General features: G+C 41.9%; 1 protein-coding gene and 1 long non-coding RNA gene across 3 annotated transcripts in view; one reads left to right on the top strand and one right to left on the bottom strand.

Annotated features, from left to right (window-relative positions):
• Positions 1–16,587, top strand: part of LOC138265823 (claudin-10-like) — a 154,009-nt gene that overhangs the window by 123,459 nt on the left and 13,963 nt on the right. For both annotated transcript variants that reach the window (XM_069213894.1, XM_069213895.1), the window contains one exon: positions 10,024–10,134. In XM_069213894.1, coding sequence (XP_069069995.1) covers positions 10,024–10,134 — 111 coding nt within the window. The remainder of the gene's footprint in view (positions 1–10,023; positions 10,135–16,587) is intronic.
• Positions 9,511–16,587, bottom strand: part of LOC138265824 (uncharacterized) — a 38,625-nt gene continuing 31,548 nt past the window's right edge. The window contains exon 3 of the long non-coding RNA XR_011199433.1: positions 9,511–10,098. This is a non-coding gene — a long non-coding RNA (uncharacterized lncRNA). The remainder of the gene's footprint in view (positions 10,099–16,587) is intronic.

The following is a 16,587-nucleotide window of genomic DNA, read 5'->3' as shown; positions in this document are numbered from 1 at the left end:
CACAACGTTTTTGATAGGACCCCAGCCCTCGAACATTCCAGGTAAGTAGCTTGTATTTCCACATAGTGAGCATCTGTTAATGACTGAAGTGGGAGCCCCAAAAGGGCCCTCTCCCCAATGTATTCACAATGTCTCCAAAACATCAACCAAATAACAAAACATTGCAACACAAAAAGGCCCCAACCTACCTACTCACCCTGGACAGTGAGCAATCAAACAACATTACGTGCTCGTCCATGATTCTAGATATACCAGGACGTGCATCATCTCCCCCCTCACCATGAGTATGTAGGTATAGGAGCCTTCTTAACCTACTATCTGAAGAATTCCTCAACCTCATCCCTCCTGTTTCAGTTGCAAAATGAGAATTATTAAATGAAATAATGTAACGCAGTGGTTTCCTACGGAACAGCCAGCCTTGCTACAGTGAAAATAGCTTTTGGGGCTTTTCCACTATAAGAGGCTAGTGTAACATACCATTTCCCATGCCCTAGTGTAAAATACAGAGCACCCTGCCTTAGGCCTTATAAAGCCTATATAAGTGTTACTTGTTATTTATTAAAAGGAAGGTTTATGCTTGTCCAAAGGGCTCATTTTGACAGATCAAATTTGCACTTTAAAATTGCCACAGCCAGACTACAATTATAGACCTGCAGTCATCTTTGCACTGTCACTGTAGTGGATGGCACGATGGGTGCTGCAGTCCAATAGTGATATTTGACGTACAGGCCCTGTGTACACTTTGAACCATATACAAGGACCATATAGCTAAATTAAATATGGCAATCAGAGGTATGACAATTTTGACATTTTAGGGGTCAGAATACATACACTGGGGCCTGGTTAGCAGAGTCCCAGTGCACAGAGTAAATAAAAAAACAGCAGCATCGGTCCACAAACAATGGGAGTGATCATGCAAAAATAGGCATTTTCCTACAAAGAATAAAATAAAAAAGGAATGTGTTTGGAGAAATTAAACGCACGAAAAACAGTAATTTGTTGTAAGAACATAATAGAATCAGTTTCATGTAAAACAGATTTTAAAAAAAACCTCTGAGCTTTTTAAATAAGGAGGCCATCTTTGTATGTTCTCTTGTAATGAAGGCTACCTCACAGATTTAGACATTACATACAACATTTTACATTTTGTGTATGTATAGTTGATGTATTGTTTGATATACTTTTGATTTTATCTAGAAGTGAAAAATTCTAAATATTTTTCTAAAACTATTAGCATATCTGTAGCATATGTTTAAATATGTATATGTGTATTTGTATACTAGTTTAAGTAACATCCACATGACCTTATGTTTTTATTTTTGGCCAGGTGTACATAACTTTTTTTGTGCTCGTAAACAGCCCAATTACCAGAATCGGGCCGTTTGCGGCAGCAAAAAGCCTTTTTGTATGTACCCTACTACAAAATCGCAATATAGGGTTTGCGATTCGTTATTAGGAAGGGGCATGTTAGGAGCTTCCCTTTCTAATAGTGACTCGCAGGGGGATGCAAGAATAATTTGTGACCAAAATGCAGTCGCGAAACATTCCCAGTTTGCACCAACTGTAAGTTGGTGGTAAGCCATTCACAAATGGGAGAAGTCCCTAAGGGACCCCTTCCCAATTGTGAATGTAGGTGCAAGCATTTTTTTAAGCACAGGCAGTGGTCTTTGGGGCAGTGGTCTTAAAAAAATGAAAAGAAAACATTTCAGTTTTCTTTTTGAAATGTATCCTGTTTTCCTTTAAGAAAAAGGGGTTGCATTTTAAAACAATGCTTTATTTAAAAAGCAATCACAGACATGTGGTCTGCTGACCACAGCAGGCCACCATCCCTGTGATTGTGACCTATCTCATGGATATTGATGAGGTAGATCCATTTGTGACCCACTGGGAATTGCTAAATGTGCCTGAAACACATTAGTACACCTATGTTTGCGATTTCCTAATTGCAAATCACAAACATTCTTAATTAGGAAATCGCAAATATATAGCTATGTACATCTGTCCCTTTGTCCTTTGTTAAGGTAAAACACAAAAATAAACTTAGACTTGTCCACAGCATAATGCCTTTTGGCACATTAGCGGGCCCGGAGCAAAGGCTTAACCACATGTCAGGAATGCAAATCCCACCAAGAGCTGCTATTCTGTTGCACACTGGGCATCAGCTAGCATTCTGCTGTGTATTTTGACACAATAACCATACTATGTTGTAGTATTGGAATTGCATTGCATCACTTATAGAACGTAGAATGTAAGAGGATTCCATGTCCTCAGGCTGAGGGTTGCCAGATCTGACTTGGAGTGTGGATGGGATGCTTGTAATAAACAAATCAGAAAAGAGACCTGAGCTCCTGTACCTTCATTACACTGGCCACGAGGATGGGATGATTCCCGCCGTGAACTGTCTGAAGTGAAGAACTCTGTGGTGAATAGCCACAGTAGGAAGGGAACCTATTCAAGGTATTTCTGTATTACGATTTACCGCTATGTTCTAGCGCCAACGTATGCCTCAGCAGCACTAATCATTCTACTGCACGTTGTGTTCAAACAACTCAGTTTCATCGAGAAAAAATAAACAGAGCAGCTGGACTACAGTGTTAACCTGCTACGCCGTGTTATATTTAAGCAGCTATGTTTTCTTAAAGGACAGTTTTCACTGACTTGCGCGCCATAATTCTGCTCTTGCGCTTTGCTTAAGCACATTTCAAGAACCTCGCTGGGTTTCTGGCTCGCGACCGCCATTGCCTACGCTCGGTCTTCAAACAAGCTCATGTCACCATGGAGACGCGTTCTCTCGCATGCACCAGTCTTCTGACGAGAGAGAGAGAGACACGTCGGGACAACAGTAAAGGAGGATTTCCTACAGAAACCACTCCTTTTGGAACCTATTGGTTTAAGAGGATGCCCTTTGGTTTAGTGTCAACTGCAGCTGTTTTCCACCACCTGATGTACAACTTATTTCGGTCAGAGACAGGTGTTAAGTACTTTCAGGATGACATTTTAATTCATGGTCAGACTGAAGAAGAGCATGATATGAGAGTAAGAAATGTGTTAACCATTTTGAGGGAGCATGGTTTAACTCTCAAACTAAAGAAATGCTCTTTTAACAGAACTGAAATTCAATACTTGGGTCACAAAATAACTTCTTAAAGTTGCAAGATCCTACAGGGAAAGATGAGTTGTGGTCCTTTCTAGGCATGATAGAATTTCATGCTAAGTTCTTACCCAATCATGCTTCCAAAACAGGAAACATGCGAAGGCTGCTCAAAAAGGGGATGGAATTCATATGGGATGAGGAATGTGCAGAGGAATTTATGAGTATTAAGAAGGATTTATCTGAGGTTGAGTGTTTGAATTCTTTTGATCCTATAAAGAGAAGTGTAATCATGACTGATGCGAGTTTGAAAGGCTTGGGAGCTGTTTTGTTACAGGATTCTGATATTGGGGATGATCTCAGACCCATAACGTATGCTTCAAGGGCTATGCGAGTAACTGAAGTGAAATACTCCACGATTGAAAGAGAGGCTCTGAATGTGTTTTGGGGAATTAACAAGTTCAAGAATTTTGTGTGGGGAAGGGAATTTTCTGTACGTACTGATCACAAACCGTTGGTTGAGGTCTTCACAAAGAAAGGTTCGGACATGATTTCTAGTAGGATTAGCAGGTCGAATGTTAGTCTTCAAGATTTCTGTTTTGATATTTTTCATGTTCCTGGACATAGCAATATGGTTGCTGATTGTTTGTCCAGGCTCAGCCCGAAAATGGAGGAAGAAAATGAGGAAGAAGAAGATGAAATCAAAGTGTGCAGTATTACTGAAGGAATTGTACAACAAAGGGAGTGGTTGGAAGCTGTGGTTGAGGATTTTGTGCTACAGCAAGTGGTTGACGCACTTAGGAGTGGATGGAGTACGAAAACAAAGCGTGGCCAGACTCTTGGTAGTTATTGGAAGATGAAGGATGAGTTGTCTGTTGTAGACGGTTTTCTCTTGTGAGGTTCAAGATTGGTTGTTCCCTCAGTGTTGATCGACAGAATAATGGAGTTGGGGCATTTTGGACATCAAGGCGTGAATAAAACAAACGTTTGTATTCGCCTTAATTATTGGTGGCCAGGCATGGACCTGATGATAGAGAGACTAGTCAGAGAGTGTCCAGAATGTTGTAATAGCAACAAAGTATACAAGACTAGGGTACCGCCAATGTGCGTCAGAGAGTCTTCTAGTAGACCGTTGGATACAATGGCGATAGATATTGTGGGACCTATCCATGCAAAGGGTGGAACTAACTATATTCTTGTGTTGTTAGACCAATTTTCTAGGTGGGCTGAAATAGGAATAGTCAGCAGCATTGAAACCAGGAGAGTTATTGAGTTTCTCAATTAAGTTTGTGATCGTGAAGGTTTGCCTAACACAATTGTGATGGATAATGGCCCTCAATTTGTGTCTCTAGAGATGACTGAGTTTCTAAGTGCAGAGGTATTAGGCAAAAACGGTGTGCTTTATATCATCTTGAAGGGAATGGTACTGTTGAGAGATTCAATAGAAGTATTAAGGAATGCATGCAGCTAGAAATTCCAAATGGTAGGAATTGGAAAGATGGGTTGAAATGTTTTTGGCATGCTTACAGGTTTACGCCACATACTACTACTGGTGAAGTTTCTTTTGACGTGTTCAGAGGGTGCAAGGATAACACATTGTTAGCTCCCAGTTGGGTGTTTTGGGGCCAAGATGACTGTGTGCTCTGTTCCAGGTTGAGAGATGGTAACGGATGTGAGAAAAGATGTGTAGAAAGAAGGAAGGAGTATTACGATGCGAAAAGGAGAGTGACAGATGTTGGAATAACTGTGGGGGATATGTTTTAGTAAAGAAACCCATGCTGTGGGGCCTTTCAAGGTTGTTAAACTTTTCAGGAATACGGTCAAAGTTAAGGATGGGAGGACATGGAACCTCAACCATGTGGTGAAATCCAAAAAATAGGTGGCTGGATGTTTATTTTTATCTTGCTAGTGTGCTTCGCTATTTTATTTTATTACCTGTTGTATTCAAGTTGTGTTCATATTTATTGGGGGAAGGTGTGTAGTACTGGAATTGCATTGCATCACTTATAGAACCTAGAATGTAAGGGGATTCCATGTCCTCAGGCTGAGGGTTGCCAGATCTGACTTGGAGTGTGGATGGGATGCTTCTAATAAACGAACCTAGAAAAGAGACCTGAGCTTCTGTACCTTCGTTACACATGTGAATGGAATTCCCTTTACAGCCAGTAATAGTGCTACAGGCATTCTATTTCAGCTGCAGTATACAATTTCTTCCCAATCATATCCTGTACTCAAGGTGACCAACGTGTGAGTGGAGCCAAAGTCCTTACTTAGTTGTGCTTCTTAAAGCTCTTTTTTTGATGATCGCAGGTGGTCTGGCAACAGGTGTGCTTTCAGCCAGACATAATAGGGCCACGTTGTTTCCACTCTTTGGTTGCCATTTCAAGAAAGCAGGGCCTTCCTCTATGCTATTCTGAAGGAAGGTCAGCAGCAAAATTAGTACATTCAATAGATTCACAGACTGTGATGCTTTCTGGAGGAAAATCACAGGGCAGACAGTAGACATCAAACAGAAGCATGATAGCACAGCTTCTTTTTGCCATGTGAGGACATTGGTCCCCATACTAGTGTGTAAGCTAAACCAGTGTTTGCTTTTAGAGGATTGAGCATCAAGATGCTGTTTAGTCTTCAATGGGAGCCACACATATACCATTGATAATCCTCTTTGGTTCTCACAGCAGATATTTGTGTTCTTCCGGATTGAGTAAAATTAGGCAGTGCTCTCTGGAATGGTTTATGTAAGACCTAGAGGAAACCTAGAAAGAGAGGAACAAACATTTCCTGGGTGCATCATCATTACAGATTAGCCAATGTTTTCACAAGCTACAGCTAGACTCTAGCTACATGTTAAAGCACAATCTTTGCTTTAGACTGAGCGCTCTTCCTTCAACAGTGTTTGCTTAACATGAGGTTTAGACCGCGCAGTATTATAATAGGAAACCTATAAATTAACAGACAACTACATTTTTGGGTAAGAGACAGTTCTAGATTGTTTAGATTTTTTTTCTCCCAAAGGCAACGTATGCTTATCAACCTAATAGCAGCCAACGACGAAACAAGGTTTGATCAACAGTTCACTATAAGAATGTAACTCCAAGGAGCAATTAATGTCAATATTCACTGAATGTGTACAAACATTGTTTGTACACATTTAGTGAGTTTTGAGAATGCTAACAAGAGTTCGTCCAAAGGATATCACTGCAGTACTGTAATTGACATTTTCAATAATCAAAAGATTTGGTAATTTCCACAGAACAAAGTATGTACAATAATATATTTTTGCTAATTCCTTACACATAATTGCCCATAGATTCTACATCAATATAATATTTAGTGAGAGAATAACTGCTTTTGAGAAATTGGGTTGTTGGTTGAGGTGGGTGTGCCTTCTCAAGCAACATCCACAGTTTTTGTAAGAGCGAGCCACAAAAGTCACTACATTAATCTGTGGTAGACTTGCACAAAAGCAGTCAGGCTTAACTTAGATGCAATGTGTAAAGTATTTATGCAGCACACAAACAGCAATAAAATGAAAACGTTACAGAAGAAAAATCCCACACTGATTTAGAAAACTAGCGTAAAAGTTAATAAATCATTTGACTCCAAAATGAAAAAAATTAATCAGTAGAACCAGAGATATGCAGTTTTAAAGATTAAAGTTAAGTATAGCACCTAAACGCACAAAGTGCTACTTACGGTTATCTGGTTGTGCGAGACTGCGTGAAAGTTACAAGGTTAGGCAAACTGTGATAGAGCATGAGCCAGAATTTTACCTTTTAAAGTCCAGCTCAAAGAGTTCTGTTTGCGGTAGAGGAGGCTGCTAGGAGCAGGATACTGTTGTGGGTGATTGTCCCTGTAGCGTGGAGAGCAGGTTGGAAGTTGTGGTCAGTCATTGCTGTAGAGCGAAGATCCTGTCAGGCATCTCAGATTGTTGTTACTGGAGATTTACATTGGCAATCAATGCAAACTTTTGATGCTGTAGCTCGAAGTGCAGATCTCACATTGCTGTCGGGTTCATTGCAACTTGGCATTGGCGGGAGGTGGGGCACCAAGATCTTTTTGCAAACAAGCCCATTTGCATTTCTGAAGAGTCCAACACTTCAGGATCATGTATTTCCTTTAAGGATGGGCTCAACTAATGCACACCAAGGACCTAAGACATGGGAGGCACCTCCTGGGGATGAGGAACTCAGGCCATTAGAGCTCAGACAGGTCTAGTTGAGGGTCCAGGCAGGTCCAGTTGCAGCAGGTCAGCTGGGCAGTTGCTGAGAAGCCTCTGAAACTTGTTGAGTCCCTGTAGCTTGGAACAGGAGGTTAGTCAGCTGACCCTTGGAGTCACTTCAGTCTGGGATGAAGGAAGCAGGTTGTGATGCTATTAAATGTGTTTGACCAATGACTTTGTGTTTCACCACTGCGCATATTAGTTGCTCAATGTTCACCAGTAGCACATTACATGTTGTATTCAGTTTAGCTGCCTATTGGCTTTAACGTGGCATTAGACATTACATTTGGTATTTAGGTTAGCTGCCTATTGGCTTTAACATGGCATTAGACATTACATTTGGTATGTAGGTCAGCTGCCTATTGGCTTTAATGTGGAGTTAGACATTGTAGTTTAGACATTGCAGATGAGCTGTGTTTTTCCACATGATAGACTAAACTGTGTTTTTCACACCAAACCCTAGCTGATAAGAGCGCGTAGATTTTGTGTTTACCTGTCAATCAAGTCTGAGAACGAGTGAAGTTAGGAGAATTGGCCACTCTCCAAGTTTATTCGGTTCTCACACTGAGTTTGCTTTTAACAATGGCCCTGGGCAACAGCAAGGGAGAAATATCTTGACTTCAGACAGGAACGAACGTCAGTTGCCTGTCCCCGTTTGGGTAGAAAATCTGTTTCTCGCAGTTGACCCGGAGTCATCAACTTGCAGGACCCAGAAAGATGAAGCAGAGTGATAGGCCCTACAGTGATGCAATTTTGACTTTTAGGCTTTGCTTTGAAGTTATGCTATAATATAATCACATGTATTTGCTGTGTGCATTGCAACTGAGAAGTACTTTGATATATTTTGCTTTCATTGTTGCGGCTACTTTTAAACGTGTGCTTCCAATCTACTAATTTCGTCTTTCAGGAACCTCGTGGTGAAGTAATAATTACAATAAATGTCTTCTTTAAACTAAGAAGTGCATTCCAGAGAGGTTTTGTAAGCTCGGTCATAAGATAAGAGAAGGAAAGCAGAACACAGGTCCAGTCTTCCTTCTCAGCAAGATGGGCGAGTCTCAAGCAACAAGGCAGCAGGGCTTCCTTCTTCTGTAGAATCCACAGGTCCAGGAGTGTACTGAAGAGTTGGTCTGAGGGTCCATTTTTTATACCTGATGTCCCCTTTGAAGTGGGAGATGCTTCTGGAGCTTTTCCCCTACATAGGTGCCTAGAATGTCCAGTCTGTTGGGGGCCTAATGGTCTAGTTTGAAGTCCTTTGTGAGTGTTCTGGGCCAGTGCCTTTGAATTGCAAGTGTAGGAGGTGACAGCTATATCTTCTCCTTAAAGTCAGGATGGCCCACCCAGCCAACGCCCAGACACTCTATTGTTATACTGTCTGGAGGAATACACAAAGACCATCTGCCAACTACACCTAGTCATGTGACCCAGGATACAGGTGCAGGTACCAAATGGTTAGAACAAGAAAAAGTCAACTTTCTAAAAGTGGCATTTTCAGAATTATGGCTCAAAATCTGACTTTGCCATTAAATACACATTTAAATTTAAATTCCTCAGACACCAAACATGTTATTCCCACTTCCTCCCACACAAAAGTTGTCACTTATGAAATGCAATAAGGTAACCTAATGTTGTCCTATATGAGTGAAAGGCCGCACAGTAGTGAAAACTGAATTTAGGAGTTTTTCACTACAAGGATATGTAAAACTTAAAGTACATGTCCACCTTTTTAAATACTTTGAACCCTTCCTACTGGCCGGTCCGGGATCTACCCTAAAGGTGACCTATATGAAGTATTTTGCCGGGTCAAAAGGCAGTTTAAAGCTGCACACGGAGGCATGCAAATTGCAGGCCTGAGACACATTTAAAAGGCTAGTTAAGTGGGGGGCACAATCAGTGCTGCAGGCTCACTAATAGCATTCAATTTACAAGCGTTGGGTACCCATAGTACCACTTTACTAGGGACTTATAAGTAAATTAAATGTGCTGATTTTGTGTAAGCTAATCTTACCATGTTTAAAGGAGAGATCCAAGCACTTTAGCACTGGTTAGTAGAGGTAAATTGCACTGAGTCTTAAAAGCCAACAAAACAGGTTGAGTAAACAGGAGGTGTAAAGGCAAAAGGTTTGGGGATGGCCCTGCAGAGAGGGCTAAGTCCAAGACTGCTTCTGTTAACTTTGCAGAGCAAGTGGCCCAAGATGGATTTTTCATTGCACCATAGCATCTTTTATTAAGACAAATATAGCTTATTTTTGTACAATATTTCTGTTTATCATCAGATGCTTATAGAGTAAATTATGAGAAGGCACAACACAACTACCAGTGGTCTCTTTGTCCCTGAACAAAATACATTAATTGATACAGATAAATAAGCAAATTTAAAAAGTACATCCTAAACAAATTACTAAGGAGAAAGATAATTCAAGATTTCAACACCAGAAAGATAAAGCTTTTATCAACCTTAGATAATATTCTTACTTTGTGGTTGGTTAGCAGAAAATGTCGGGCTACTGGCTGTGCTGGATGTGGGAGATGTTTTTCATGAATGTGTAAAGGTGTCCCCCAATATTAGCATTTATATTTTTTTTCCAAATTGTAACGCTCCTGTGACATAGGTCTGTCAGTTTATTGTAATATCTAGTTTTAGATGAGTGTAAAATATACAGTAAGTATGTGAATATTTTAACATATTAATATGTTTTGTATTCATTTACAGATATGAATTAGGAGATGCCTTGTATTTGGGATGGGCTGGATCCCTTCTTCTCATTCTTGGAGGGTCTTTTCTTACCTGTTCATGCAAAAGAAAGAAAAAAACACAAAAGGGGTATTTACATTTTTTCTTATCTGTACTGTGTTATCTGTTTTCAAATTTAAAAAATGTAAAGGTGATAACATTTATTGAAGTAAAATAAAATGTCATGCTCATTATTAGGTTAAAAAACACAACTTCAGTGAAAGATCATATCTTGTTTCTGAGCTGTCATAATTTTGCCCCAAAGGCTTGATAGAAATATTGTTTGACCACAGTCAACATGCTGTCTTTTTTACCATGACAGGGGGACAGTACTATTCCCTTTTGGTGCTGTGGTAATAATATACTTTATGTTGTGCCTCAGCTTTTAATGTTGTTTCATGTTTTTTAACAATTTTTAAAATTGTGTACTTTGTGTGGGGCACACGGATTGGTGATAGTGGTGGGGCACGGGGATGCCACATTATTAGGATAGTGGCGGGGATGTGGGGAAGCCTGATTATTCAGTAGGATTTAGTAGGATTCGGGACTCGGATGTGTTTAGTCCATTTTCTATTTTTACTCTGACACCACGGTCGGCAGTCTAGCTGTCCATTCCATCCTTATTAAATGGAGGCCGGTGTGCGGACGAGCCTCTGACACACTGAAGGCACTCCAAAGGCAAGCCTGTCTGTGGCATCCATGTCTGGCCGGTACAAGGGGCCCACCTTTATGTCCATTTGATCCCAGGAAATGTGGTGTACACTCCAGCTGAGCTTCATAGCTGTAATTTCATGCTGGCCAGGGAGTGTGTTCATTCTCTAACTCCAGATAGCTTGTTGGGTAAATATGAGCACTGCAATTTCACCTGTATCACGAACAAGGCTATAAAACCTTTGAAACCCCTACTTTTTTTTTTAAGGGAGTCTGTCTTCAGCAGGTACATATCAGGCCAGGGAAGTACACCCCAACTCAATGTAAGTTATCATTTGTTGTTAGTGAACTGCAGATCATTGCCTAAACACAAATGAGACTTGTTTACTATGTTAGAGGATTCAGTCCCTGATATAATCTTCTTTACTGAAACATGGCTTAGGGAGGGGAGCGAGCCAGACATCGTGGTTGCTCTGCCAGTCGGTTATCAAATAAACAGATCAGATCGGGTGGGGAAAGTAGGTGGAGGAGCTGCTGTTATTACCAAGCAAACCCTAGATTGTAAAACCACCCCTAATATTTTCCCGGATTGTAACAGCCTACTTTTCTCGAATAAACTATCCCATTCTTTTACATTTTTAGGGGTTCTGGTCTTTCGATCTCAAGGATCTACAACTGACTTTGTAAAGGCATTCTGGAAACTTTAGCTATACTGTCCCTGCAATCTGCTAATTTCACCCTGATGGAGAAGGACACGACTTCTCAAGTAGTTATTCCGTTTTAGAGGACCTTCTGTTCTTTATTTAGTTCAGAGAGTGACCACACCAACCCAAAATAGGGGTCATACCCTTGATCCTATTTTTCGAATGTGGACAATCTGGAGGTAGGGCCCCGATACAAACAGTCTGGACACACCACTTTGTAATTCCTTTTAACATCAGGTTGCCATCAGCAACACTTCCCAAGTCTGGAACTTTTTTAACTCTAGTCAATGGTCCAAGCTAGATGTAGCTAGATGGGAGAATACTTTACGAAGGATCATTCTGTCTTCCGTAACTGAGTCACTTGACGAGGAGGGTGCCTTATTATGTTATAAGGTGTTAATTTCAGGGGTTGACAGGGCACTGGGTGAAGTAATCCCGTTTAAAGCCTCTAAGACGGCTAAACCTGCATATAGGGCAAGTTGGTTCTCCACTGAATTGAAATTTTAAAAAAAGCATGTAATGTGCAGGAAAGGAGGTGGAGAAGGGATTACAAAGATAAGGAAAAAGCCAGGTACAAAGCTATGCTGAAAAAATATCATCATGCAATCCACAAACCACGGATAGACGATTTAGCTAGTAGGATCAGTGCAGCCCCAAATTCCAGCAAGGAAACCCATCGGATTGTGAAGATCTTCTTGAATGGTAACCCCTCTAAGGGAGGCCCTCCTTCATCAGAACAGTGCTGTGAGGCACTGGCCAGGTACTTTCTTGAGAAAGTAAATAACATCTACAATGTCTTCATAACAAGTTCATTAGGGCATCAGGAGGTTGCATTAAACTTTAATTCCCATGGTGTTGGGCTTTCGTGTTTTCCCATTATTAATCAAGTAGAAGTAGTTAATATAGCGATATTGTAACTTCTGGTTCTCCACTAAACCCTGCCCTAATAGACATCCAAATGAAGGGCGGGGAAACTCTACTATCGACTTTGACCAAGCTTTACAATCTTTCTTTACAAAGTGGCCAAGGTTACAACGGAGTGGTAACACACCATTATTCATCCTTTGTTAACGAAACCATCATTGGACCCCTGGTGGTGGAGAATTATAGACCTATCTACCTTCTACCAGGGCCTAGTAAGATTCTAGAAAAGTTTGTCAATGACAAGTTATCAACTTTCTTGGAGTCCAAAAAAATCCTTCATCCCACCCAGACAGGTTTCCAGGTGGGTCACAGCACTGTAACAGCCTTATTGAGGGCAACTGAAGACCTCAGGCAGATTCTTGACTCCATTGGCTCGCCACCACTCAGGCCCTCATTGTGACCCTGGTGGCCGGCAGTAATATGGTGTAAAGTATTGCCAACAGGCTCGCTGTACTTTCCGCCATATTATAACATTGGACGAAGCCAAACCGCCAATGTACCACACCGACCGCCATGGTGGTAACAGCTGCCGGGCTGGAGATATCAATCTCCAGCCTGGCGGCCGTCAATGTACCGCCTGCAGTATAATGACCCCACCTACCACCATGGTTTCTGTGGCTCCCTTACGTCACGAAAAGCATGGTGGTAGGCACTATCAGTGACAGGGGATCCGTTCTCTGTCACTGATACAGGTCTTCCCAGCCCCCCTCCCCAGATTCACCCCACCCCCTTCCTATCCAAACCCCCCCACACTCTTGCCCCTTCACACACACACACGCATACACATACCCATTCCCACATTCATCCATGCATGCATACATCCATTCACACACACATCCACACACACTTTCATACATACACGCAGACACGCATTCACAGAACAGAACATACGTGCACTCACACCTCCATACATGCACACACATTCAACACGAAACACACACCTGTATACACTCACGCATAAATATTCACCCCCAACCCCCCATACACACAACACCCCACACCCCCCTCCCCTGCCGGAGAGCCCATTTACCTGGGTTCAGGGGGTCCTCCGTCAGGAGACGGGATGGGGCGCTGCTGCCACAAGCAGCGTCCACCAACAGAACACCGCCAGGTCGTATTATGGGTCATAATACGGCTGGCGGCAACTACTGGTGTGGCGCTGCTGGTGGCAGCAGCGCCAACTTACCGCCATCCACCAGCATGGCCACAGCCAGATTTCCGCCATCCTTCATAATACAGCGGACGGCTGGTAGCCGCGGCGATGGTCTTTTGGCGGCCATTGCCACAGCGGTAGGCATTTTTTTACCACCAATGTCATAATGAGGGCCTCATTCTTCTCGATTTGAGTACGACATTTGACACAGTCTCTCACAAGGTATTACAACACCTGGAAAACCTTGATATCTCCGGTTCCGTGCTAAGTTGGTTAACCTCGTTCTAGAGCGAGAGGAGCTTTTAGATTCATGAAGGAACCTGTTACACTACTAGTTATAAGTTGAGGTGTGGTGTTCCACAGGGTTCATTGTTTAGCCCAACCCTCTTTTTATGTATGTTCGTTTATTACCTGATGGTATATGGGTGTTTGGATTCGCAATGGTTTCTTACGTGGACGATACTCAATTGATTTTTCACTATCCCAAGATTTTCAGAGTACCTCCACAAAGCTCAATAACTGTCTGACAGAGGTAGCCAAATGGATGGGAGATAGTTGTCTTTAATTAAATGGTGAGAAAACTGAGGTTTTGGTGGTTGGTAATAACTCATCCATTTGTGAACAAATCAACTGGCCTTCTACATTGGGTGAGTGCCCGCAACCAAAAACTGAAGTAAAAAGCCTTGGCTATATATTAGATCACAAGCTGTCCATGGTATCACAGGCAAATAGATTCACAGGCACCTGTTTTGGCATGTTGAGTGCTCTCCATAAAATCCTGAAATGGCTTCCATTTGAAGTCAGAAGGATTATTATCCAGGTATTGATATTATCTCACCTGGAGTACGAAAACTCTATCTACTTAGGGAGTCCTAAAGTAGTCATTCAGAAACTACAACTTATTCAAAATGTGGCAGCTAGGATTCTTTTGGGGGTTCCAAAGTTTTGTCCAGCAACTGGTGCTCTCAAAGCCCTGCACTGGCTTCCAATTTGGAGAAGGATCCAGTTTAAGACTATCTGTGTGGTTCATCGGACCAACTAAAAGCAGGGCCCAAACATTATTCAACAATTGATTTTTTTCTTATCTACCGAAGAGATCTCTTAGATCGTCCTCTCTGGACCTCGTTGCCATACCCAGGATAAGGAGAGTCAAGGGCGGCAGTTGGTCCTTCTCCTACTTAGCCCCTAAGTTATGGAATTCTGTTCCGGTGAGCCTGAGAAGCGAAAATAATTGCCATGCTTTTGCAAGCAATTAAAAAAACGCACCTCTTTCCCAAAGCAGAGTACATTTTCCACGCTGCAGGAGTGCCATTACTGGCCAGGATTGGAGATTCCAGAACCAGTAAACATAGCAAGCCTGCACAATGCAACTCACGAACAGTGCCTAAGTACAGGGAGGATACATGGAGGGTCTAAGTACTGGGAGAGTAGAGGCTGTCACTGAGAGTTTCTGGCGATTCTGTGCTGCTGTTCAAGGCTGTGGTCTCCGTTTGGCTAATAACTGTGCACCCATGAAACAAAGTGAATATTAATTCAGCAGAATGTGTCCTAGTGGAGCATGCAGCAATAAGAGGCTTAGGACTCATGGCTGAGTTCCAGCTTCCTATACCTAGGAAATTATCTTGTTAATACTTGTGTTGTCTTTTTCCAGTTTCAACCCCCAAGTAAAACATGGCATCAACCACCAAACATGATAAGAAACATAAAAGATAGCATACCGTTTCAGGTTTAGTGTAGCATGTAATGTTTTGCTTCTCATCACAGGGGATAGTAGTGAAATGGTCTTAATTAGGGTTAATAGTGCGTCTCCTGGTAAGGCATCTTCTTTACAAAAGCTGTAAATATTGAAGCCAAAAATTCCCGATTGTTTCGATTATCTGAGGCACCCTTTCTCCTCACAGTTGTATTGCACTATATTGAACAAAAATAATGAGTTTCAAAAATATTGGACAGTACTGTGCTGGTTGCCATGTTGGTTATAGTTTTGTAGCTAAATATTTTAGATAAGATTAACACAGCGGGCGGGATATCCGTTGCGTTGGTGATAGAGTATCCCATCCACCAAGGTCGTAATCAGGAACCAAATGTGTATGTCGAGGCAGGGACTGCCCCAGCTCTAGTCAGAAATCAGAGCACACTAGTCCTACTAGTTTAAACTTTCCAGCACCTAAGAAAATCTAACTGCACCATATTCCCAAAATACTTTCTAAGCTTGGAACTTGACAGTAGTGCCCAGTACATATGAGGCTGTACTATTAAGTTTTCCCGGATGGGTCTCAGACTAGAAGATACTGACAATGTAGATAGTTAAAGTACCTTCTTCCTGCACCATCTCTTGCACACTGCTATGCGTGACTGACCCATGAGGTGTTGCTTAGACCTCATAAAATAAAGGTTATGAAGAACCTTAGGTTGCAACCTTCTATATCCCAAAGTAATCACCTCCTTTTCCAAGTAGAGTAGGGTCTCTTTCAGTTCATTTGCCTCTCGCTGTCTTGCTCTTAGAGGACCCTGAGGTCCTGCGGAGTGGCTTGTTATAATCCTCTATATCAGGGAGACAGCCCTTCTGGTGAGATGGCTAATCAGAAACCTGGGCTGCAAGAGTGAAAAGACAGGGATCGTTGTGCTATGCTGCAAGAATTAATGTAGAGCATAGCAGATCTGCGAACATTTGAAGTAGGTTAACCTGTTTAATTTGTAGTCTGCTTGGAATTGTTCAAATTATTTTAGTTTCATGTTACTCCATATGTCTACCAGTTGAGGGATCTTAACCCAATCTCTGAAATGCCTCAAAACTGGAAAGGCTGGGCAGTTGCTTGCTAGTATAATGGGCTTTCACCTGGTAATCTATCTTTCCAACCAGTCACTAAAGTAGGGGCATTTCAGACCTGCCCAACCGAAGTGTAGGCTCAGACCACTTTGTCTGGGCACTGCCCCCATATACTCAATGCAAGTAGGATGTACCCCCCGTTATCAAACCATTTTCCTAAGGCCCGAATCGCAAATACTCAGTGATTGACCACAGTCAACCTGCATACCTAAGAAATATTTCTGAAGTGAGAAAGTGCAATCTCTCCATCTTATATACCTAAGCATGGTCTTTTCAGATAT

The sequence above is a fragment of the Pleurodeles waltl genome, chromosome 11 (assembly GCF_031143425.1).
Source record: "Pleurodeles waltl isolate 20211129_DDA chromosome 11, aPleWal1.hap1.20221129, whole genome shotgun sequence".
Classification (NCBI taxonomy): Eukaryota; Metazoa; Chordata; class Amphibia; order Caudata; family Salamandridae; genus Pleurodeles; species Pleurodeles waltl.
This window is presented reverse-complemented; position numbering and strand designations above follow the sequence as displayed.